Source organism: Prionailurus bengalensis, chromosome D4, assembly GCF_016509475.1.
Source record: "Prionailurus bengalensis isolate Pbe53 chromosome D4, Fcat_Pben_1.1_paternal_pri, whole genome shotgun sequence".
Taxonomy (NCBI): Eukaryota; Metazoa; Chordata; class Mammalia; order Carnivora; family Felidae; genus Prionailurus; species Prionailurus bengalensis.
Window position 1 is genome coordinate 84,380,832 of NC_057359.1, and position 24,606 is coordinate 84,405,437.

Consider the following 24,606-nt stretch of genomic DNA (forward strand, 5'->3'; position numbering starts at 1 on the left):
CAGGAGCACAGCACCCCTCTTCTTCCGCTCTGGTTGTGACAACCAAAAATGTCTCCAGATAGTGCCAAATGATCCCTTGGGGCACAAAGTAGCCTGATTTGAGAACTACTGTTGTAAATGAGCAATTTTCAGAGTATAGTCTTCATGGACCACTAAGGGCCCTTAAGGCCCTTTTGGGGGCTGCAGGGTATGATGTCAGAACTGTTTTCATAATAGTAAAAGGTTGTTGTCTTTTCTCTGTGTCGACATTGACACTGATGGTGCACAGGCCAAGGTGGGTAAATTTGCTGGAGCCTTAGCATGAAGCAGAGCAGTGATAGCAAAGTGTTAGTGGTCACTGTATACTCTGTTAGTTAGAAAGCTTTACTTAGAGTGTCTTTCATGAAGCAGTAAAAATTATTTAATTACATCTCAACCCTGAGTACACATCTGTCTAAAATTCTGAGGAAATATGAAATACCCCTAACACATTTCTCCTGCATTCTGAAATGTGGTGAAGTGTCTCAGGGAAAAGCACTTGTATGGTTATTGGAGCTGTGAGCTTAACTAGCTGTTTCTTTTCTTGTTTGTTCTTCACAAAACACCATTTTTACTTGAAAGAATGACTGACAAAAACTGTAGTTATTCAGATTTGGGTCTTTGGCACGCATTTCTTGAAAATTAACAGAGTGAGCCTATCACTTCAAGGAAAACAACTGACAGTAGACTTTATTGCCAATGATAAAATTCACGCTTTCATATAAAAATCAGAATTTCGGAAAACTTGTATCCACCTCCATGACCTTGACAGCTTTCTGATACGTAAAGACTTTTCTGGGGAGATTGGTGGTATTATTAAGATTGTGGTTTTTTAATATTATGTATTGAAATGTGTCAACCTGTGGAAGATCTGTATATCTAATTAAACCAATATTTTTCGGGTGATCAATACATGATGTTACAAAAATCATTTAAAGTGCAAGAAAGACAGACCAACTAATTTTAATGTAACAGAGTACAAAAAGTTCATTGATTTGGTGTCACATTCCAAATTGTAGCTTACCTTTAAAATACTCCTTGTCAAGATTTGGTGTGGTAGCACAGAAGAATGTCCACAGTTATCTGAAAAGGCTGTTACATTAAAATATCTTCCCATTTCCAACTACATGTCTGCGTGAGGCCAGCTTTATATACTTCAACCAGAATACATACCGCAACAGATTGAAAGTAGAAGCTTATGAGAATCCAGAGGTGTTCTGTTAAGCCACATGTTAAAGGAATTCGTAAAAATGTAAAAGTGTCACTCTACTTGTTTTTTACTTTGGGAAATACTTTTTCATTAAAAAAGAGTTATTTGTGGGGGCGCCTGGGTGGCGCAGTCGGTTAAGCGTCCGACTTCAGCCAGGTCACGATCTCACGGTCCGTGAGTTCGAGCCCCGCATCGGGCTCTGGGCTGATGGCTCAGAGCCTGGAGCCTGTTTCCGATTCTGTGTCTCCCTCTCTCTCTGCCCCTCCCCCATTCATGCTCTGTCTCTCTCTGTCCCAAAAATAAATAAACGTTGAAAAAAAAAATTAAAAAAAAAAAGAGTTATTTGTGTTACCATTTAATGGATATGTTTAAATGAATTAATATATAAATATTTATGTTTGTTTTCAGTTGTAATTTATGATATGGTAACTATCAATAGGCACAACCAACATAAATAGGCTCTGAGGGGCAATAGTTTTTAAGAATGTCAAAGTGTCCTAACAACAACAACAAAAGAATGTGAGAGAGTCCTAAGACCAAAATGTTAGAACTGATATTCTAAGCTGCCTTTCATAACAATACACTATTTTTATAATTTTAATAAAGGAAGGTGAATATAAGACCTAGAACAAAAGAAGAATCAAAAGGCTTAAAATCCAAGTACTAGCATTCATTATCATGAAAGAGCTCAGACTCAAAAAGTTTAGAGTAATAGTTTCTTTTATATATTTAAAAATTTTAGCCTCTGCATACTTAATTAGCTGTTTCAATATTTCTGATTTTGGCTGTGTAGACATATGCTTAGAGGAGTCATTTTTACTCTGTAGCTGAAAATACTTCGAGTTTGTTTTGTGGTGTAATGTAGTATTATTATTCATTTTTGTTATGAGTTCTTTTATAAATTGTCATTTGCTGAGAGCAATATCAGAATTTCAAATTTTACAACTTTCTATTTATACTCCTTCTAGGTAATACTGCCCTTATTTTTATAGGTAGAAGGAAGACAACACTCAGGGAAGTTGTGACATTCTGAAGATTTTGATGTGATTTTCATTTTTTGGCTCTACTCTTTACATTAAATATAATACAGTTTGGCCATTAAAAGTAATCAACATGTGGATGCTAGACCACTTAAATGTCATTAAAATCCATGTAGGTAGATAAAAACATACCATGAATTTGAAGTAATCAGAATATATTAGGTTCTTTTTTTTTCTTTTTTTTTATTATTTAAAAAAAAATTTTTTAACGTTTATTTATTTTTGAGAGACAGAGACAGAGCACAAGCGGGGGAGGGGCAGAGAGAGAAAGAGACACAGAGTCCGAAGCAGGCTCCAGGCTCTGAGCCGTCAGCACAAAGCCCAATTCGGGGCCTGAACTCACGAACTGTGAGATCATGACCTGAGCTGAAGTTGGATGCTTAACCAACTGAGCCACCCAGGTGCCCCCTAAATGTTTATTTATTCCATTTGAAAGTGTGCACGAGCAGGGGAGAGTCACAGAGAGAGAGGGAGAGAGAGAATCGCAAGCAGGCTCGGCACTATCAGCTTAGAGCCCAACGTGAGGCTCGATCTCACAAACTGCAAGTCCATGCCCTGAGCTGAAATCAAAAGCCAGATACTTAACCAACTGAGCCACCCAGGTGCCTTGTTTTCTCCCTCCCTCCCTCCCTCTCTCCCTTTCTTTCTTTCTTTCTTTCTTTCTTTCTTTCTTTCTTTCTCTTTTCTTTTCTTTTCTTTTCTTTTCTTTTCTTTTCTTTTCTTTTCTTTTCTTTTCTTTTCTTTTCTTTTCTTTTCTTTCATGTTTGTTTATTTATTTATTTTGAGAGAGAGTAAAGAGGACCAAGCAAGCAAGGGAGGGGCAGAGAAAGAATCCCAAGCAGGCTCCTCCCTGTCAGGGCAGAGCCCAAAGTGGGCTCGAACTCACGAACCATGAGATCATGATGATCTGAAATCCAGAGTTGGATGCTTAACTGACCAAGCCACCCAGGCACCCCACATTCTTTTTTTTTCTTTTCCTGATATGCCCCTCAAGTTTTATTGATCAGAAAAGGAAAACCTTGGAAGAATGCTAGAACCTTTTTCACTGTGTAGGAACTCTTACTGAGTGATGAGTTCTGATTTCTTACAGTTTGCCTGTTTGTTTTAGGCGCCCACCAGTTGACCTCTCCTCCTTCTCAGTCAGAGTCTCTACTTGCCATGTTTGATCCACTGTCTTCACATGAAGGTAAACTAGTCAAATGAGCTTTTTGACTCTTACCCTGGGCAGGAGAACAGAGCCAAAATCCTTTGTTAATGCCTTTTTTGGCATTAAAATGCCTAGTTCTGTCTCAGTTGCAAACTTTTTTTCCTCTTGTTCCAGGGGTTTCTGCTGTGGTAAGGCCAAAGGTTCACTATGCCAGGCCATCGCATCCACCACCAGATCCCCCAATCCTGGAAGGAGCTGTGGGAGGAAATGAGGCCAGGTTGCCAAATTTTGGTTCCCATGTTTTAACTCCAGCTGAGATGGAAGCATTCAAGCAAAGGCATTCATACCCTGAAAGATTAGTTCGCAGCAGGAGCTCTGATATAGTCTCATCTGTCCGGCGACCTATGAGCGATCCCAGCTGGAACCGACGTCCAGGGAACGAGGAACGAGAACTCCCTCCAGCTGCAGCCATTGGTGCTACTTCTTTGGTGGCTGCACCTCATTCATCATCTTCATCCCCGAGTAAGGACTCCTCAAGAGGAGAGGTATGGGACACAGGCCATATCGAAGAATTGTGCTGATTGTGGTCAGCTTTAGTGTTCTATCTGCCTGGCTGTCTGGTTATCTGAAATTAACATGGCATATATAAATCTAAGAGGAAGGACAGACAGTAGTCCTGATTAAGGGTGATCTGTCCATCTAGTTTGTCCACAACTGTGGTCCATGGGAAACCTGTACTGTTTTGCTTTTGTAGTAATATATTATGCATTTTTGTGACACTTTTAACTTTTCTGCAAGCAATTTTTTATTTAATTTCATTTAAACCTTACAGTTTCCTTCTGAGTTGAGAAAGTAAATGATGTGTCTGAGGCCACATGATAGGCCAGTAAAGGAATTACAGTTTCTGCTCTTTGACATGTGATCTTAATAACTCATTATAATTGGTGATCAAAACAAGAATTCTGAAGTTGGTTGGATCTGGGTTTGAGTCCCAGCTATGCCACAGGCAGACTATGTAACTTTGGGGAAGATGGGGAGATAACCTTTTTTAGCCCCTTATTTCTCATCTATAAAAAGTTTAATAGTAGTATTTATCTCCTAAGGTGACTGTGAGGTTTAAATGGGACTATATATATCCTTACACTCAATATTTGTCACGCAGTGCATACTCAGTTTTATTGGTGCTACTACTGCTGTCGTCTCTGCTACCCCTCTAGACTTTATTTGCATTACGCTTGCACCTTCCCTAAGTATTTATTGAGTGCCTGCTGTATGTTAGGCTCTGTATTAAGGTTTCAGTTTATTAACAGTAATGAGATAGTGCCTGCCCTCAAGCAGATCATAGTCTGGTGCTTAAAAGGTGTACTTCCATATTTCAGAAGCAATAAGAACAGTTTGCTTTTAAGACAAACAAGAGTGGTTTTTGTATTTCACAGACAAACTGAAATCCTTTTCATAGTAATTTATCCTGCTGTCCAACTCCAAATAAAGCATCAAACTTTTTCTACAGACTGAAGAGCGCAAAGATAGCGATGATGAGAAATCAGACAGGAACAGACCTTGGTGGAGAAAACGTTTTGTTTCTGCCATGCCTAAAGGTAATTTTATAAAATATTAGAATTATATTAGCAACAAGAAGCAAAGCCCCCAAATCTCTTCCAGAGAGCCAATATGTCAACTTCTCTGTGAGGCTTGCTGGGCCTAAGTTTCTAGCTGTTTTGAGGATATAGAAAATGGTTTCACTTAGGTGAATGCTAAGACAGACCTTTAGAAATGATAGTTCTTGTTCATTGCATGAAGTGGTAGTGGTTTCACACATGGAAGTCAGGCAGGTGACGGCTGTTTAAATATCATATATTGTTGAAGTTAAAGATAGGACTTTTGACATGTATTGCTAATAATTATTGCAGGAAAAAGGGATGCTATTGGTAATTAAACATTGAAAATTTATCCTTTACATTCCTGGAATAACTTAAGCTTTTTATGGTTATGTTCGTTGAGAATGTTTATATCCTGAATATTAGTGAGTATTTTGGAAGGCAGTTGTATAAAATCGTTTTATTTGCTTTCTCTTTTTTTTTTTTTTCCTTGTGAATAGCCTGGCATTGTACCAGTAGATATTGAGAATTGAGTTGACAAAAGCGTCTCTTCCTGCAAGGAGAGATCGTCCAGGATTAAAGCTAGGGACTTCTTCTGAAGGCCTCTTCTCGGCACTGTGGCACTCAGGAGCTGAGGAACACTGCTTTCACGCCGCACTCAAGCCCACTTGATGAGGAGAGAATGAGACTGAGAGCTTTGAGTGTGTTGTTTTTGAGCAGAGGTTAAGAGGCAGTGGCTTTGATTTAGTCCCAGTAGATTCGAATTAAATCATTCTTCCTGTGGCAGATGACCCCAAAGCAGATTCTGCAAGCTTCCGTAAGAACCTTCAATGCTCTCTTAAGAACGATTATCAGTTGACACTCGGGATTTCTTAGCTTTTAAACTTTTCACCTTCCTTTCACTTAGAAATGTTGGCACACCAGTTAATACTCCAAAATGACTGCTGTCTTCCGAGTAGTGCAGTATGTTATATGTCACACTACTGACTTTATTTAATTTCCAGCTCCTATACCATTTAGAAAGAAAGAAAAACAAGAAAAAGACAAAGATGATCTGGGGCCTGACAGATTCTCAACACTCACAGGTTTGTAGACCATGGACTTCCTGGCTCCTTCATTCCCAGAGCACATATTTCATAACACTTTTTCTTGGGTGCCATAAGCGTTGCCTTTCTAGAAGAATGTGTTTGTGTGTGTACAGTGGGGAGTATGTTCTTCATAGCTCTGTGGTATCCAGTTGGTGGCCACAGTGAATCTCAGTGTGCTCTTCCTGCAGACCGCCACCACCATCATCATCCTCATTATCATAACTTCTGTTTATGAGGAGGCTCCCGATCCTGGGCCTCTAGGCATTCCCTACAACTCGACATGTCAGTGGGATGATGACACGCAGTGCCTTTTAGGGAAGTGTGGTGATGGTTCTAGTGCGATGCATGCCACATCTTTGGAACGTTGATTGTATAGTTTTCGCTAATGTTGATCAGAGAATTCTAAATTTATTTCCATCTATAGTTCTTGATTATTCGGGATCATAGGGAAATTCTGCTTGACCTAATCGTTTCCTTTTTGTGTGATAAAATGTTCAAACAATATCATAAATTTATGAACTTTGCCAGTTTTTTACAGCTTGAATCCTTTTAACATTGCTGTCTGGCCCAAGGAAAAGACACCTAGGGGTTGGGTTTTACTTTATTCAGCATTTGTATTTTTGCAGCTTTCTGTTTGGCATATTATGAATGAGCACCCTAAAAGGAATGAGTTTGAGGAGTAGTGTTAATGACCCAACCTTGAGTCTGATAGCTTTGTACTGTTTCCGAGGACTGTAGAGCATCTAGAGGGAAATTAATTTCTCACCTCCTTTTTTTCTTACCTTGATTTTCAATTATGTTATCCCACTAAGTTAAGATGAAGATTTTTATTAAAAAATGGCATAGGTTTCCAAAGAACATTCTCCTCAGAGAGCTCAGTATGGTACAGGTAGAATCCCATTTTAATGCATGTTATTCTAATATCTGGCTCCTTCTAATCGGATGTATTTCCATGGTCTAGCATACCGTCTGGTGAGGTGACTTTGTGGGAATGAAGGGCTTTGGAGAGCAGGAGCTGGGCTTCCAGGCCATGGTTCTGTGCGAGAGCCAGCAAACCTCTCTTATTCAATCAGCAAATACTTTCTGAACATCTGACTCGTGCCAGGCACTGTGCTAAGTGTTGTAGTTATTAAGTCAAATCACATGTCCTGTCTTCTTCAGGAATTACAGTCTGAGAAGAATTGGAAACATTTGTTTCCTGTCCATGTTCCTAGTATTAGAACACCACTAGCATTTATGGAGGGAAATTCTTATAATGAAATCTGTTTTTAAAATGTCGAATCAGTCATTGGAGAAGTTAATAAGTTATTTTTTACTTGTGTCTTTGGGCAAACGTATTTCTTGGTTCTTGGTGCCTAATCTAGAAGCTAAGTAGGGTAAGTTTTTTTCCATAAGATATTTCATTTTCTTTGTATTTGATTCAAGCAACTTAGATTCCCTACTAATGTAGAAATATTTCTACCCAGTTCTAATTAGTTACCTGTTGAAAATTATCGTTAAAACAATTTTTAAATGTTATGAAAGGATATTTCTTAACAGTCTGTCCATAATCCAGTCACCCTAACTGTTCTTTTTTTTTTTTTTCCGTGTTCTTTCCCAGTCTTTCCATATTTGTATGTGGCTTTTTCATGACTGAATCAGATTATGTGTGTAACTTTGCATCCTTCTTTCACCAAATGTGATTTCATAAACCCTCTCCAGTTTCTACTAGACATGATTGGTTTTTAATAATTTGTAGTGACTCACAGATAATCTGTCATATCATTTTATGGCCTCCTGAATGTTCTCTTACTTTTGGATACTTAAATGGTATCCAGTTTTTTACTGTGAAAATAGTGCTCACAGCTTCGTATATACAGCATTTTTTGTTTATTTCCATTATTTTCCCGGGATAAAATTCTTTTTTTTAAAATTGTTAATGTTTATTTGAGAGAGAGAGGAAGAGAGAGAATCCCAAGCAGGCTCTGTACTGTCTGCACCAAGCCCAGTGTGGGGCTCGATCCCACCAACTGTGAGATGATGACCTGAGCTGAGGTCAAGTCAGATGCTTAACCTACTGAGCCACCCAGGTACCCCTTCCTGGAAAAAATTCTTAAGAACAGCATAGAATTAGAGGTTATAAGTGACATTATGGCTTTACGATTAGCCAAATTTTATTCCCTTTTTCAGAGCCCTCAACAGCACTCAAAACCAATAGCAAAAAGGTACTCCCCTTCCAAAGAAAGATTTTGTAATGATAGATGTTTTATCAGTTTACATTTTGAAGATCAGATTTTATTAGAACTCTTTTCTCATGAATTCAAATACCATTACAGCAGAAAGATTCAATTACTTTGGAAATCCTCTTTTTCTGTAATTTACTGCAATTATACAGAGACATGGATACTAAATTTTATTTTCCATGGAAACGGAAGAGCCCATGAGCATATACTGCTTAACCTTTCTATACCTGATTTCCTCCTCTAGAGAGTGAAGGTGATAAAAGTACCTCCCTGTAGGGTTGTTGTGATGATTGAGATTGTTCGTAAAAGGTGCTTAGCACAGTTTCTGGCATGTGGTAAGTGCTCAAGAAATGTTAGCTGCTATTATTATTAGCTGCTATTACGCACACACATATATAATCTAGTGATTTTTTATGTGTTGTTAGACTTCTTGAAAAATGGGATTCTACCAGAATACGGACATTTGTGGTTACCTGCTTGGTCTGGATCTATGTCAGGAGTTTGCATTTCACTATAGAACTTTATTTTGTCCCATGGATCTGTAGCAGCTCTTTGCTTTGATGACTGTTAATTAATGACTCTGCCATCTTAGGCTCCAGGAACACATTTCAGTGTGCTGATTTTGCTGACAGGATAATGGTCCTGAAAGTAAACAGTGCTACATCTGTGATTGTGATAAGCTTTTTCTCCCTGTACCCCGGGTACATTTCCAGCACTCTCCAGCAGTGGCTAGATTCACAAAAGTGCTCTCTTCCAGCAGCTTCACTGTCGTGGTCAGATTTAGTGAGACAGAATATTAATATCTAAAGGTTTGAAATGTGTAGAGAGAGAAAGTCATACAGCAAGAATGGAAGAAGGCATTTTTTTTTTATTTAAAAGGGATTAATTCTAAATTTGATACTTTTTTTTACCCTTCAGCATGGAGATGTCTGAATAAATGAATCTGCCTATAACAATGCATTGTTGGAAGTTCTGTTAGCATGCATTGCTAATAACAGTGACTTGAGTTATAAGCACTTTAGAAACCCATCATCCATTTAGTCTGCACTGAATTTCTTAACACCATCATGCAGAATTTTGGCGATGATGAGAAAGTGGAGCTAATCCTCCCAATTGCGTGCTGTGGCAAGGCTCTCAGACCTAGAAATGGGACGAGCAGGCAGCTGCATGGTGCCTCTTAACATTGAGATATGTGCTCTTTTTAAGTCTCACCTCCTAATCCGTCTTTGGGATTATGCTACTGGTATCATACTAACATCAGAGTTGGTGCAAACCAAGGGAAGCTAATTCTCTCACTCTCCTTTCCCCTGCAGATGATCCCAGCCCTAGACTCAGTGCACAAGCTCAGGTCGCTGAGGATATTCTGGACAAATACAGGAATGCCATTAAACGAACCAGCCCCAGTGAAGGAGCAATGGCAAACTATGAAAGTACAGGTGATAATCATGATAAAGATTTGAATATAGTTAACCCTAAACAGTGTGGGGGTGGGGGGTGGGAAAGGGGGTAGGGGCACCAACCTCCTGCATAGTTAAAAATTGATATGTGACTTTTGACTCCCCCAAAACTTAACTGCTAATAGCCTGCTGTTGACTGGAAACCTTAACAGTAACAAATAGTTAACACATATCTGTATGTTACACGTTTAGTACACTGTATTCTTACGGTAAAGTAAGCTAGAGGAAAGACAGTGTTGTTAAGGAAATCATTGTTAAGGACATACAGTCACAGTACCGTATGTATTTATTGAAAAAAATCCATGTAGGGGTGCCTGACTGGCTCAGTCAGAAGAGCCTATGACTCTTGATCTTGGGGTTGTGAGTTTGAGCCCCCACTTTGGGTGTAGACATTGCTTAAAAATAAAATTAAAAAAAAAATAAGGAAAGCAAATCCATGTATATGTGCACCCATGCATTTCAAACCTGTGTTGTTCAAGGGTCAACTGTACTAACTTTGGTATCACAGTGAAAAAAGTGATCTGAATAAAAAGTAGCTTTTTAATAGCTATAATCCCCATGATGAAGAGGAGAGGAAAAGTATATAAAAGCATAAATTGTATGCACATGTGTTTATGCTTGTATGTGCACAGTGTCTCTGGAAGAATCTGACAAACCTGTAATGTGAGCTGGCTCAAGGGAAATTCATAGGGAGCACAATGGGAAGCCGGAGTAGAGGAGAACTTCCCATACTTACTATTTTGAAAAAATAAATAACAAAAGATTTGAAAGAATAGTACAGTGGAGGTCCATATTCCCTCTACCTTTATCAGGTGTTAACATTTTGCCACTTTCTCTCCATGTATTTTTTCCTGAAGCATTTTAAATTATCTCCTAATAAACATATTTGTCCTATGTAAGGACAGGATCTTTATTATATTAACGAATTTTTATTCCTTTTGATTTTGTACATGAACATATTCTCTAAATTGGTTAATTAGAAACATAAAAACCACTGCGGGAACCACAGATCTGTCCTGGCTGCATTTGTGAGTTTGTCCCAGCTCATTCTTGGGCAGTGGGAAGGGCGCTCAGGTCTCCCAGCCTCCTTACTAGGGCACGTGGTTCACCTAAGCAGCCAGCTAGCCCAGGGCTTTTACAGCAAGCCACTTTCTGATTGGGCAAGACCCCATGTCTATAAAAGAGGGTTTTATGTAGAATGATTTTTGAGGCTCCTCTTGGTTCTGTGGCTCAGTGAAGCTGATTAGAGCATTATCTGTTTAGTCACAGACGTTTGTTGTTTTGAGTTAAGATTGGTACAGGAAGTAAAAATCATTCACTTCTCAACAACTGCTCCCTTGATTTATTGTCATTGCTATCAGCTTGTTTAAATGAAGTGCTTTTCCTTCTTTCTCAAAGCACTCCGGCTGAAAAGCACAGTGCAAATTTATTGTTGAGTTGCTCTGAACACGTACTGGTGCTAGGCCCCCAGGTTAACCTGCTTATCCTCTCTGGGGGTGGGTTTGTGTAGAGGTCATGGGTGATGGTGAGAGTGCACAGGACTCTCCTCGTGAGGAAACACTGCAGAACATGTCGGCTGATGATCTCCCGGACTCCGCGAGCCAAGCGGCCCACCCTCAGGACTCTGCTTTTTCATACAGGTATTTCTTTGGGAGGATTGCGAATTTGTGGGTTTGGACTTTCCATCAGCACTGTTGTCACTGCAAGTCAGGATTCATTGAGCCATCTAGTAAATGTATAAAGCAGGGGAGTCGTCTGGGTGGCTCATTCAGTTGAGCATCTGAATCTTGATTTCGGTGCAGGTCCTGATCCCATGGTTGTGGGATCGAACCCCACATCAGGTTCTGTGCTGAGTGTGGAGCCTGCTCAAGATTATCCCTCTGGCCTTCTCCCTCGTTTGTGCTCTCTCTCTTAAAATAAAAAAACCAAACCAAAAAAAAAAAAAAGTATAAAGCAGAGAGAATGAATGAAATGCAGTTTCCTGAGAAAACCTTGCTTCACTTTGGATTCCATACATCAAACACTTTAATTCAGGAGTGAAAAAACATCCACCTCGTGTGCTCACAGGGACCACATACGTCCTTTAAATGAAACAAGTGGCAGTGCCTTTGCAGACCCCAAGCTCCCTGCCCACGTGGGAAATGCTGGGGGAGACCAAGTGGGTGGTAGGGTCAGCCGCAGTTTCAAGCAGTAGAGTGATAGAAAGGGCTTCTTGTCGAGTGGTGAGCTTGTCTTGTGTCAAGATCAGCCTTTCTCAGGAGACCTGGTGGACAGTGTTCTTAGTTTGGATGGTGAGATGGTTCTGGTGACTTCTGTGGTCCCTCCTGACCCTGGCATCATGGCGCTTTCTCATTCTCCTCCCAGTGGCTGTTGTGGGATTTGGTTTATGTTACAGGGTCCAAAAGGATTTGTTTGATTCTGGTGACTTTACAGAATAGTCCTTGCTCAGAGCATTTTTATATAGCCTTGCTCCTCGGGTAACAAGTAAAGCCTGTTCCTTTAAGTGAGCTGTCAGTAAATTAAAAATTAATTTTTTATTTCTGCTCGAAACATCTGAGTCCTGAGGTAGCATATTAGTTTGTATAGTGAGTGTTCATAAAATATGACCATCTCTGGATAAAGAAATTAATGTACTTTTGGTTCATTCTTCAGAGATGCAAAAAAGAAACTGAGACTTGCTCTTTGCTCTGCGGATTCCGTTGCTTTCCCAGTGCTAACCCATTCAACAAGGAATGGTCTACCAGACCACACAGACCCAGAAGGTAAGTTTTTCCTGTATTTATAGGTTGGATCATATGGAACCGCCTGTATTCCACTGTATTTAAGCTGTGTAACAATTCCATATGGTTTAGTTCTGCTGATCCATGGTAGAGCAGAATGGGATATCCCAAAGGCTGAGGGATGGTATACAATGGAAATTCTCAACAATAACAGAGTTCTGTTGTTTGTTTGTTTAGACAATGAAATTGTTTGCTTCTTAAAAGTTCAAATAGCTGAAGCAATTAACCTACAAGATAAGAACTTAATGGCTCAACTTCAAGAAACTATGCGCTGTGTGTGCCGCTTTGATAACAGAACTTGTAGGAAACTGCTGGCCTCTATTGCCGAGGACTACAGGTAATTACCCAGCTTGCTTCACTTGTCAGCCTATTTTCAGCTCCAAGTGTCTTTTTTTATTTCACAAGTGAATCTGGGCTTACTGCAATGTGCTTGGCTGTGTTTACCTGGATGACGAACACGTTTGGATATTTATCTGGAAGTGTAGTTGTAAATGAGCAGTTCTGACTAACAGAGAAATTCAGTTTCCTTCAGCTTTGCACAGAAGCCGTGCTAGCAGAGGTGAGGCCAGAATAGCTAGCTTTAGCTTTTTTTCGGGGTGATAGGAAAAACTATTTCCTGGAGTAGGGAAGGAGTAGGCCTAAAAATTGCTGCCCTCTGTCTGCTGCTAGCCCTTTGCTAACAGTTCAGGAGAAGAATGTAATAGAGATCCTTGGGAAATGAAGAGGCCCCTGGGCTTAGGGAATGGGCACTTTAATGATTGTTACGATTAGACTATAAGCAAATAATTGATGATACGTTTAATGGTCTAGTGGTGTATTAACCTATATGTTGTAATTATTTTAGTCTTCTGTAGCTATCAATTTCCTGTGAAGTATGAGGTCCTGTCCTACCAACATGGAGACTGTGGGCCAATATAAAATAGACCAACGATGCCAAGGGACTTAGTAACATTTAGTGAGTTGGGTAGCTAAGTGTTCAGCCCAGTAGACGTTATTCTTCACAAATACGCACAATGGTTCTGTTTCTTAAGCAGGCAGCATTATTAGTCCTCAAGACAGTTGTCTGCAGCCTGACGTGGCTAATTGGTAAAACCGAAGTCTATGAGAGAAAAAATTAAGACTCTTAGTCTCCAAAAAAGTGTCACTGTACGTATGTGATGTCCTGCAAAGCATATTTCCTTTTAGGAAAAGGGCCCCCTATATTGCTTATCTCACTCGCTGTCGGCAAGGACTGCAGACCACGCAGGCTCACCTGGAAAGGCTACTGCAAAGGGTCTTGCGGGACAAAGAGGTGGCCAATAGATACTTTACCACCGTCTGTGTAAGGTTGCTGCTTGAGAGCAAAGAAAAGAAGATCAGGGAATTCATTCAAGGTAACTAAAGACCTTTAGTTGAAGCATCTCTTCAGCCATGGATTCGTGGGGAGATTTGGAAATTTTTGTTTTGCTAATTTGAGTATCTGCATGTCTACAAGTAGTCCCTTAAACTCCCACGTGTTTTATGGATTCTTGATTAAACCGTAACGTCCAACCAATACATTCCATTTTTATCCTGGATCGAATATCTGTAGTTTATACAAAATTGGGAAAATTGGTTAGAGTTTTGGATCCTGTGTATGTTTTTCTCACATTTAAAATAAAACATATCATTTTTAAAAAGCTTTTAACTTTTTAATTTTTTAAATTACACTATAATTAATATATATATGGTGTTATATTAGTTTTAGGTGTACAGTGTAGAGATTCAGTAAGTCTATACATTAGTGAAAGTGTGTCATTTTTATATCGTTTTTAAATTTTTATTTTTTTCTTAAAGTCAAAAAAACCTTTTTTTTTTTCAAAGTATGTCATTTTTATGACAAACCCCTTGCTTTTAAACTTTCGCATATTTCTTACCTATCTTCTGATTTTAATGATCTGACCACATTCTCCTAAAATAAGCCATATGCATATACACTTTTGGCTTTAAGAACATAACATCTGCAGAGCTAGTGATTAAAATGATTTCTGTAATTTCCTTTTTAAGATTATTCAGATAGTATATTATAAAAAATCATTATTTTGCATTGGAGACTTTCAGAAACTCACAGCAGCTGATGATAAAACTGCTCAGGTAGAGGATTTTCTGCAGTTCCTTTATGGTGCAATGGCCCAGGACGTCATATGGCAGAACGCGAGTGAGGAGCAGCTTCAGGATGCTCAGCTGGCCATTGAACGAAGTGTGATGAATCGGATTTTCAAGCTTGCTTTCTACCCTAACCAGGATGGGGACATACTTCGTGACCAGTGAGCACTCCCATGTTTACCGCACCTGTGTTGACCACGTAGGGGTACATCAGCCAGTCCCGTGTTTTACACAAGCTGTGCATGAGACTTAGTGATGCCAGTAAAGGCAGTGCATGCTATCATTTCCCCCCATCTGAGTGACCAGGGCAGAAAGAAGGATAGCACTCTGTTTTCAGGGAGTGGGAAATTGGGCCGGAGGGCATATCAATTGGTATGGCCTTCCTGGAAGGCCCTGCTGCTATTCTGCCTTAGCTGTTCTCCCCTTCTTTCCTCTTCCTGCTCTTCCTTATCCTTCACGTCTAGACTGCAGCACCACTCTTCTGACCTTTCTGACCAGGGTCAGTTCCTGGCAGGGCTCTCTCGGACCTGCGTACCTTTCTTTAGCACTTGCCACTGTTGGGGTTTCACATCTGGTAGAGTCACAGTTCCTCGGCCTGGCACTACTGGCACGTGGGGCCAGGTAACTCCTTGGTGTGGGAGGCTGCTGTGTGCCTTGCAGGATGTTTGGCAGCATCTCTGGTCTGTACACAGGAGATGCTGGTAGTTCCCCACCAGTTGTAAGAACCAGAATGTCCCCAGACATTGCCAGATGTCCCTCGGGAGGAGGGGAGGTGCAGAATCACCCCCTTAGTGATCCCTGCTGTGTGTGGTCATCTGGTGAACACTTCTCTCCTCCACTGGATTGTCGTCTCCATGAGAGCAGGAACATAATGCTGTTAGTTACCACTCTGTCCCAGCATCAAGCACAGGGCTTGACTTCTGTATGCTCATTATTTATTTATTAAGAATGAAAAGCTGTATGTTTGAATATCAAAAAATATCTGGAAATCTATGATGTATGAGTCATGTCTCGATAAAGCTGGTTTTAAAAAGTAATCCTAAAAAAAATTTATCCTGAAAAAAAAAAAAAGAAAGAAACCTGGAGTGGTAACCGTGGTTATATTTGGGGTAATAAGACTATGGGTGATTTCTCATTTTCATTTTCCCTCTCTTGCACTTTCTGGAACACTGCTTCACAGCCCTGTTTCTGCCATGTTGAGGTGGCTACTCTGTCCCCAGCAGTAACACCGGCTTACTGTGCCAGTGACTCTCAAGGGGTCCATGTGAAAGGACCTCAGGATGAGTCATGAATGGTTAATAGAAGCTTTCTTTCACAGAAATGCTAAGGTCTTACATGTATGTTTGAGAGCACTCTTCTGTGAATGGGTTAGGGTTGTTCTAGCCTGCCTCTCCCGCTCTTCATAGTCTAAGAGGCACACCCCATGGGGCGCCTGGGGGGCTCAGTCAGTTGAGCATCCGACTTCAGCTCGGGTCATCTCACGGTTCGTGGGTTCGAGCCCCACGTCGGGCTCTGTTCTGACAGCTTGGAGCCTGGACCCTGCTTTGGATTCTGTGTCTCCCTCTCTCTCTGCCCCTCCCCCGCTCACGCTCTGTCTCTCTCTCTCTCAAAAATAAATAAACGTTAAGAGGCGCACCCCGGCTTCTGTGCCTCCTTCACCAAATGGGACATATTTTCTTTCCGGAGACCAGTTTTTAGCTTCCAGAATGGGATAAATGGGAGTAGGGGCATTCAAACTGTATTTCCTGCAAAGAGCAGTATTGGGTACCCTCTCCTCCGTGGCATGTCTTCAGGTTTTATAGAGTGCACAGTTAACCAGTGCTCCGGAAAAAACAGTAGAAGCCAGGAAGGCTGGGTTTAGCGCCTGCTGCTAACCCTTGTGTGACCTCAGGCAAGCCTTTCACCTGTCTAAGCCTGATTATTTTCATCTATGAAATAGGAGAGAGGTTGAGTGTTCTCAGAGTCCCTTCTCTGTCTGAGCTTCTGTGGTCTTTGGTTTCTGGCTTTTAATCCCTCTACTTCCTCTGTGCTTTTTACTAATTAGTGTGTCCGGGTGGCTTCTGGGCTAGGGCTCCTCCCCTTTCTCCTTTGGAATGCTGAACTGGGCTGGGAAGGAAGGACTTCCCTACTCTCCTTGCCTCCCCTCAGCCCACTCAGCATTTCTAAGGAGATCCTAAGTGTGAGACATTTTTGACAAGAGGGAATACTTACAGCTAAGCGTCTCAACCGTAATTGTAATCTGTATCTCGAAAGAAGTCTTAACGTTTTAAATGTTTTGAAAAAAAAACATTTTTTATGTGCCTTTTTTTTCTGAAATATGTATTTACATATGTGTTTTTGGGGTTTTCAGAGTCCTTCATGAACATATTCAGAGATTGTCTAAAGTAGTGACTGCAAATCACAGAGCTCTACAGATACCAGAGGTAATACAGTTTTATGTAGTATTAGTAGTTGCTTGATAACGCCGTATGCATGTTCAGAACATAATAAATTATAAAACACAATTTGCATTCGAGGTATTTCTAACTTAAAGTTCTCAGAGGTCCTAGGATTAACATATCCTGGCATGGAAGGGGCCTTGGGGAGAGGAGGAGGAGGGCTGCACTGAGGGGCCCCTGCCCAGATGCCACTCAGCGTGCGGGCGGGGCTTCTGCCTACACCTGCTCCGCCTGCAGCAGCCTTGCTCTCCAGGGATGTTTTTATAGCCAGGTTTCTGCAGAAATGTCCCATTCGAGTAAGGGATCTGGTGGCACTCCACAGAATGTGACAGCTATTCCAGGGGAACAAATTGAATCTGAATGTGACATCAAAGTTACCTGTTAGTGTCATACAACGTCTACAAAATAATGGAAAAGTTCAGGTATTTGACTTTTCTGGTTGTTTTATTAGTGTCCCCACTAATGAAATGTCAGTATAAGTTTATAAATTACCTTGGTTTTTTTAATCTGTTCTTTCTAGAACTGCAACAAAGGTAACATTTTTACGATATTTTCCTTCAGAAGTAGCTTGTTTGTACTTTTAGAATCAGCTGCTCCTTGTAGATAAGTTCCATTCTAGCTATTTAAGAAAGATAATTGTTTGGCATTTTATGAGGTCTAGGTTGGTGTTATCATATGTCCTTTCCTCCATTAATGGAGGATTGATTCATTTGAAAATGCAAAGCAAATTATTTAAAAATTTACTAAGCTTCAGTCTTAGTGGAAGGGAGGGAACCACAATCTGGTTTTACTGAAGAAAGGAAAAGGCACCAAGCCTACCCTTCTGCTTCCTGACATGGAGGTTGTCCTGGTCGCTTCCTGTAGTTGCTGTTGAATTCAAGATTCGGGTCTGTTTGTGATCTCGCTTAGGTTTATCTTCGGGAGGCACCATGGCCATCCGCACAGTCAGAAATCAGGACAATAAGTGCTTACAAGACGCCTCGGGACAAAGTGCAGTGCATCCTGAGAATGTGCTCCACGATCATGAACCTCCTGAGTCTGGCCAATGAGGACTCCGTCCCCGGAGCAGATGACTTTGTCCCTGTTTTGGTATTTGTGTTGATAAAGGTGGGCCCCTCACTACTATTAATGAAGAGAGTTTATTTGGCGGTTCCAAGCAGGTTGGTGCGGGGCTTCACGTGCTCTTCCCAGTCTCAAGCTCTGTGTTACCCAGAAAGAGTCTAATGTGAAGTCTTGTTCTGTCCAAAAGTTAAGATTTTCGAAAGAAAGGATAGGAGGACTGGATTCCTAGATGAACATTTTCAACTTTTACATGCCTGAGGTTCTTGGTTGGGGCCCGGTATGTAATTATTGAGTGAGTGAATGAGGGAAAATTCTTTTTATTGTGCTCTTACCATCTTCTTCCACACTGAATTCCTCATAGTCCTTGTCACCTGAACCGTCAAATCTACCAAACACCTGTCTCCTTTTGGCCTCTTATTTTGTAATTGTGCCATGTTATCTTTTTAAAGGTTTGTTTATTTATTTTGAGAGAGGGAGAGAGAGCAAGCAGGGAAGGGATAGAGGGAGGGAGAGAGAGAATCCCAAGCAGGTTCTGGGCTGTCAGCACAGAGCCTGACATGGGGCTTGATCCCATGAACTGTGAGATCATGACCTGAGCCGAAATCAGGAGTTAGATGCTTAACCTACTGGGCCACCCAGGCGCCCCTGTGCCATATTATCTTAAAATGTACTGGTGTCTCTTGTGTGTGTGTGTGTGTGTGTGTGTGTGTATGTGTGTGTGTGTGTGTGTTTTACTTTAAAATTGAAATGTCATCGTTTAAACGGTTTATGGTGAGCATTTTCAGGGGAACCATGCAGTTTGGGTGCACACAGCCGCCAAGTGACTCTGTCACTTGTGTGTTCCAGTTAGCTCAGACCACCTGTTGACGTCTAAAGTATATCTGACATATGTTTTACTAATTCTTGATATTGCGGTATTTCTGCAATCTGAATTCTTAGCTCAGTCGGCAGCCTATAGGATCCGTGGGTTTAGCGCCTGCTGCTAACCCTTGTGTGACCTCAGGCAAGCCTTTCACCTGTCTAAGCCTGATTATTTTCATCTATGAAATAGGAGAGAGGTTGAGTGTTCTCAGACCGCTCAGTGTGCGGTCAGCCTTCCCGACTCCTGCTGTCGGCCGTTGTCCTTGTATCTTCCAGGTGTGATGTGTCTCGTTCTTTGCAGAGCCAGTGCGAGCTCGTTCTGGGGCACAGGCCTTAGTGTGTCCCCCCAACCACTTACAACGCCTGTGTCCTTTCTGTCTATGTGAAAAAAGTAAAAAGCAGGAGATGTTCTGTGTTACCTCTGGCAACTCACCATATTATCTTTTTAGTTTTTTTTCTTTCTCAATTGGTGTACAGCCTTTATTTCCTTATCTAACATTCTGGAATCCTGGGATGTGTTGAGTAAAGTCCACTGGGATTAGTTCAGCCTCCATAAGGACCAGCAAGCTTCATTGACTTACAAGGATAGAAAGGTCTAGATAGTTCAGCTGGCATTAGAACCTGAGTTGCCTTTCCAGTATACCGTTGTTACTCATAGTGGCTAAGGTTTATAAATTGCTCCCGAAGAAGACTTTGGGGATTATTTTCAAAAGGACTGGTGTCTCTTTCATAGGAAGACATTGGAAGATGTTAGCTTAGATGGTTTTTGCGGAGTTGTACATCTGAGTAATTGACTCTCTTCGTTTTCACTTCTCTAGGCAAATCCACCCTGTTTGCTGTCTACCGTCCAGTATATCAGTAGCTTTTATGCCAGCTGTCTGTCTGGAGAGGAGTCCTACTGGTGGATGCAGTTCACGGCAGCGGTGGAATTCATTAAAACGATTGATGACCGGAAGTGACCAAGACCAAGGCCCACCGAGGCAGCAGACTGTTAGGCGGGCAAACAGCTCTCTTAGAAAATGTACCAGCTGCTTTGAAGGCTGAAGATTGTTTTTGTATAATATTGTACAGCGTTCAGACATTTTAAAACAGATCTTTACTAAACAGATTAATGAGCTAACAAGCAGGTTCCCTTTTCTTTGGGCTCTTTTCTTTTCTGTTGCATATTTGGTTATTTTCTTGTCCCAAGTAGAGACTAGTACTGCAAAAAGGGACCACATTTTTCAGGTATTTTGAAATATTAAAAAAGAGAACAAAATCTAGAAAATTCCTAGATCTCCATTCACGAATACCCATTCTTTCCTTTTATTTAAAAAAACAAAAAAAGAAAAGAACAGTACACCTCTTTTTAGATGCTGCGTAATCTTCTATGCATCTAATGGAAGGAAAATAGCAGTTGCACTGAGGATTCTAATAGTGGTGACATTAGTGGCATTATATAAATACACTCACCTAGATCGAAAAGCTAAGAAGGAAATGTAAATATAATATATATTTATATTTGATGTAATATGGACATCTTCAGATTCTAATAAACAAGGAATATTGCTGATAGTAGGTTGTGACGTACCCTCTTGTGAAATGGTTTCCTTGACAAAGTTTAAGCTGAGCTTAAAAGCAACAAACAAATACACAGAAATATTTATTAAAGTGTAAAACAGTTTCTTGAACTTTCTAGGTGTGGAGTTTGATGCACAAGGCTGCCTTTGATGAGGGGTATAACAATCACTTAGACATTCCTCACCACAGACGTCTTTGAGCCTGCAGGAGGAGCGAGGTAGACTGTTTAATCGCCATGCGTTACATACAGAGGAACAGTAGATACCTAACATGTTACTGTGGTACATACTAAATACAGTGTAGAAACCCCAAACAGAACTCCTTTTAAACCTTTCATTGTAATATATTTTTGATGATTATTCACATTGAATGACAGACCAGGAATTCAGTGAATGTCATTTTTTTAAAAACTAATTTGTATTGTCTGCTCTAGTGATACAAGTTTTACTAGTGATAAACTATTTTAATCAACCATATTATTCTTATGGAAAAAAATCTATTTTGGCAGGTTTCTGTGCCTTTATTTCCCTCTTCTGAACAAAAGTCTGGGTTTCAGTATTTTGGTTTGATTGTATATTGATAATTAATCAGGAATGGGTGTTGGTGTGTGAGAAATTGGCTAGGGAGGCACACCAGAGCTTCAAGCACAAGTCTGGGGTGTAAGTCATCCCCGACTGCTCTCACTCTGTATGTTTCCTAAACTTGGTTAGCTTCTTTTATAACAAACTCAGTCCCATACTTTGAGTCCCTTGTTGCTAGCAGCATTTCTAGGCATTTTTAAGGGAACTGTGACAAACAGCGGTGAGCAGATGAACCCGGAGGCCGTCTTCTCTCCGAGACCTCTGTGTTTAATTGTGCCTAAAGAAGCTGGATTTTCTTTATGCTCCCATCTCTTCTCATTCATTTATTTTAGAATACCGAGATAAGTTACATAGGAGTGTGGGATGTGGTTTCTGCCTTTTAGGGAGAGATCAAAATTAAACTAGTACTACAAAATGTCCTTTTGAATGTTAGGTCAAGAAATCTGTGTAGAGTCCTGTGCTTCATGGGCTGTGACTGTCAAACCTGCCTACGTATTAGAAGTCAGATCCTGTCATTAAATACTTTACAAGACAAACAGTCTGACACGATTTCTAAGACCTAGGGTGAGTCCATTTATTTCAGTATTTGATTCAATAAATGTTAAGTCAATAGAAGACTTGGAATAGTTGAAATTCATTTTTATGGGCTTTAACAGATTTTTTTTTCCTCTCCAAATGGTTGCTAAATCCATTCTGTGTTATCACTATAGAAATAAATACGAAGCTGTGGACATTGCACAGGGCTCTTTTCTGTGGAGGAGAAGGTGGTGAGTTGTGGGTGTAGGGCTGTGCTGGAGGCAGGAGGTGAGAGCCATGCAGTGCTGGGGCCAGGGGTGAGGGTGGAACCCCAGGGATCTGGCATCCGATTACACCTCTGAGACAGAGGCCCGGGCCTGGGTCTTAACTCGGGAGCTGGCGGAGAAGCACAGCCCGGCTCTTTAAGGAGTAGCTACATCTCCCTCTGCAAACCCTTTTAGGAGCAAGAACCAATCAGCATCAGCCATTTTGCTGGCTTGATTTCATGGCATGATTTTCTTATAGTGTTGATTTCTGAATTTAGGAGTTGGTGACTATCTGCGTGGCAGCGGTAGGGTGGGAGACAGGGAGTAATTTGACTTTGCTCCTTTGGGAAGGAGGGATAGTTGTTCTTTGGTTCTTATTACATTTCCTCCCAGCACTTATTTTATATGAGGGATTAGTGCAAAAGTATAAAATCACCCATAGGAAACAGTAGCCGCTGAGTATTATGTGGAATTTGCAATGATGTTGTTGAGAGAGAGTGGCTCAGTTCACTGAAATATTCTACAGTTAACTTCTCTAGTGAAAAATCAGTTTATATTTTGTGTTAATATTCTGCTTCCTGAAAGTTAAGCAGTAGAAACACAGACTGAGGATGGTCTTCATAAAATTACTATTTTTTTTAAACCTGGTAAACGTTTTTGTTTTCTTTCTCCGCTTTAGTTTACGTCTCAGCCCCAGGAATTGCTGGCTTCTGCTTTTTCTTTTTAAAACCTGCTTATGAAAGCCTTTTTTTATACAGATATTAAATTGCTGTAGTAAGAGAATTAGGCTTCGTGAGGGATTGAAAATAGATGTGATGCATGGTTTTCCCTTTTCCTGTTGTGTCCTGGAAGCCTTTGTTTAATCCAGACTTTCAATATACACGTTGCTGACGAGCTAAGCCAGAGAACAGGAACCTGGCCCAAATGGTAGTGAGGCCGCGCTCTCGTCAGACCCAGCAGCTGAGCTCGCGTGCCCATCCAGCACCGTCTTTGCGTAACCTGCCATGCGGATTCCAGTTTGAGCCAAGTAAAGGTCAACTTCATGTTTTGAATGGGTGAGGCTTTAAAGACCCCGTTCTCTGATGTGATTGGGTGTGGAAAGGGAAAAGGAGGACCACACTTGCTCAAAATTATTAGTGGGTTGCATGGGAGTGATAGAAATGTAGCGGGGTTAGCTTCTTCAACGTTTTCCTCCTGCTTCTCCGTTCCTGCTTTATTTCTTTAAGGAAAAGTCTACATTTGCCCTCTTTCTAGTTCTTTTAAATCTAGTGAATTTATTCTGTATTTGATTGCCATAATTCGGGGGGTGGGGGGAAATCAGAAACCATCTTGAAGCTCAAAGAATTTTTAGTAAGTAGATTAACAGTGATGAGGTATTTTAACTATTTTGAATGCCAAAATGCTTGAGAATTTGCCAGGTTAATACTTAATATACCTTAGAATGTAGGTTACCCAAGAAGTAAGATGACCAGGAACGGCTTTATTACCCTGGAGAACACTTAGAGAAAGGGAAACATAGTTTGCGCATTGTCACGGTTGGTGTGGTTGAGCTATGGAGTCACGGTGGAGCTCATGTGTCCCACAGGCCTGCACTCAGCAATGGTTAAGTTCGAGAGTGAGGAGGTCCTCTCCACTTGGTTAATGGCAGACAGTGTGGGCAGGGGCCACATGCCTTAAAAATTCACCCCTGCTGAGTTGATATTCTGTCTTGTTTACCGTATTCTTGTGCTTCTCCTGTACTAAAAAGCTTTGTACTGCCTCTCCTCTCGAAACTGATAAAACCTTACCTAAGCCTCAGTTAATGAGCTTGCACAATCTTGTATATGTACAGGAGACTCATCCTGTCTTCTAATGTGATCACTAATGTACAGTCTCATTCTGTAAAACTGATTAAAAAGGGAGAGCAGTTGAATTCACTGCGTTTTATGTTTCCATCATCTATTTTGTACGCAGAAGCATTTCTGAAAGTTTCTTTGACTCCAAATATTACTAATGTTCTCCAAGAATTCACACTTGCCTTTTTTTCATCTGAACATCTAAGGACATTTGTTAAGTGTGGTCCAGGAAGGAATTAGAATGAGCTAGCGGTTACTAACGAGATTGTGAACGTTTACTGTTTTAACACAGTTTGTATCTGGCCCTTGTATTTGGTAGCTATTCATCAGCCTTAGTTCTGAGAGCAGAAGTCCTAATCACAGTATTCCCTGAAGCCTTTATTAATCTTTTCGGCCCAGGGGAGGTGCTATTAGACAAGGAGCCCTTGTCACAAGCTCACTCTGCAGGCTTCCCTTGCTGGTGGAAAGGTGCTTTCCCTGTATTGATTGCTCCTTATTTAGAAGGAAACATTAAAAAATTTGATTAGGGCTCAGTGTTCATTCAGTCTGTTCAGTATTAAAGTTAATGCTATCACTGGCCTAAAACTGGACATAGAATTCGACTCTACTTGCCAACTTGGCATTACCTGTGTGCTTGGACTCCTGTTATATTTGTACCCACTCAACCCTTCTCTCCCAAGAAGTGGCTCTGTAGCTTTTCCCAAAGGAGGCTGAGCCAGTGGCACTGTTTAGCTAGGCCTCCATGCAGCACTGCCTGTAAAACGTGTCATGATCCTGAAAAGGGAAATCCTTTCTCAGAAGCT

The 24,606-nt window shown here is 40.8% G+C and overlaps 1 protein-coding gene across 6 annotated transcripts in view; it reads left to right on the forward strand.

The window, feature by feature from the left end:
• GAPVD1 (GTPase activating protein and VPS9 domains 1) overlaps positions 1-23,884 on the forward strand; it is a 76,323-nt gene extending 52,439 nt beyond the window's left edge. For 4 of the 6 annotated variants that reach the window (XM_043566612.1, XM_043566611.1, XM_043566615.1 and 1 more), the window contains 13 exons: positions 3,377-3,454; positions 3,590-3,960; positions 4,926-5,013; positions 6,018-6,098; positions 9,637-9,759; positions 11,291-11,420; positions 12,433-12,542; positions 12,738-12,897; positions 13,746-13,933; positions 14,632-14,845; positions 17,035-17,107; positions 18,032-18,229; positions 19,864-23,884. In XM_043566612.1, coding sequence (XP_043422547.1) covers positions 3,377-3,454; positions 3,590-3,960; positions 4,926-5,013; positions 6,018-6,098; positions 9,637-9,759; positions 11,291-11,420; positions 12,433-12,542; positions 12,738-12,897; positions 13,746-13,933; positions 14,632-14,845; positions 17,035-17,107; positions 18,032-18,229; positions 19,864-20,004 — 1,955 coding nt within the window. In that variant the 3' untranslated portion in view covers positions 20,005-23,884. The remainder of the gene's footprint in view (positions 1-3,376; positions 3,455-3,589; positions 3,961-4,925; positions 5,014-6,017; positions 6,099-9,636; positions 9,760-11,290; positions 11,421-12,432; positions 12,543-12,737; positions 12,898-13,745; positions 13,934-14,631; positions 14,846-17,034; positions 17,108-18,031; positions 18,230-19,863) is intronic. The other 2 variants (XM_043566616.1, XM_043566613.1) reach the window with 1 other exon arrangement.
• Positions 23,885-24,606: the final 722 nt, after the last annotated feature.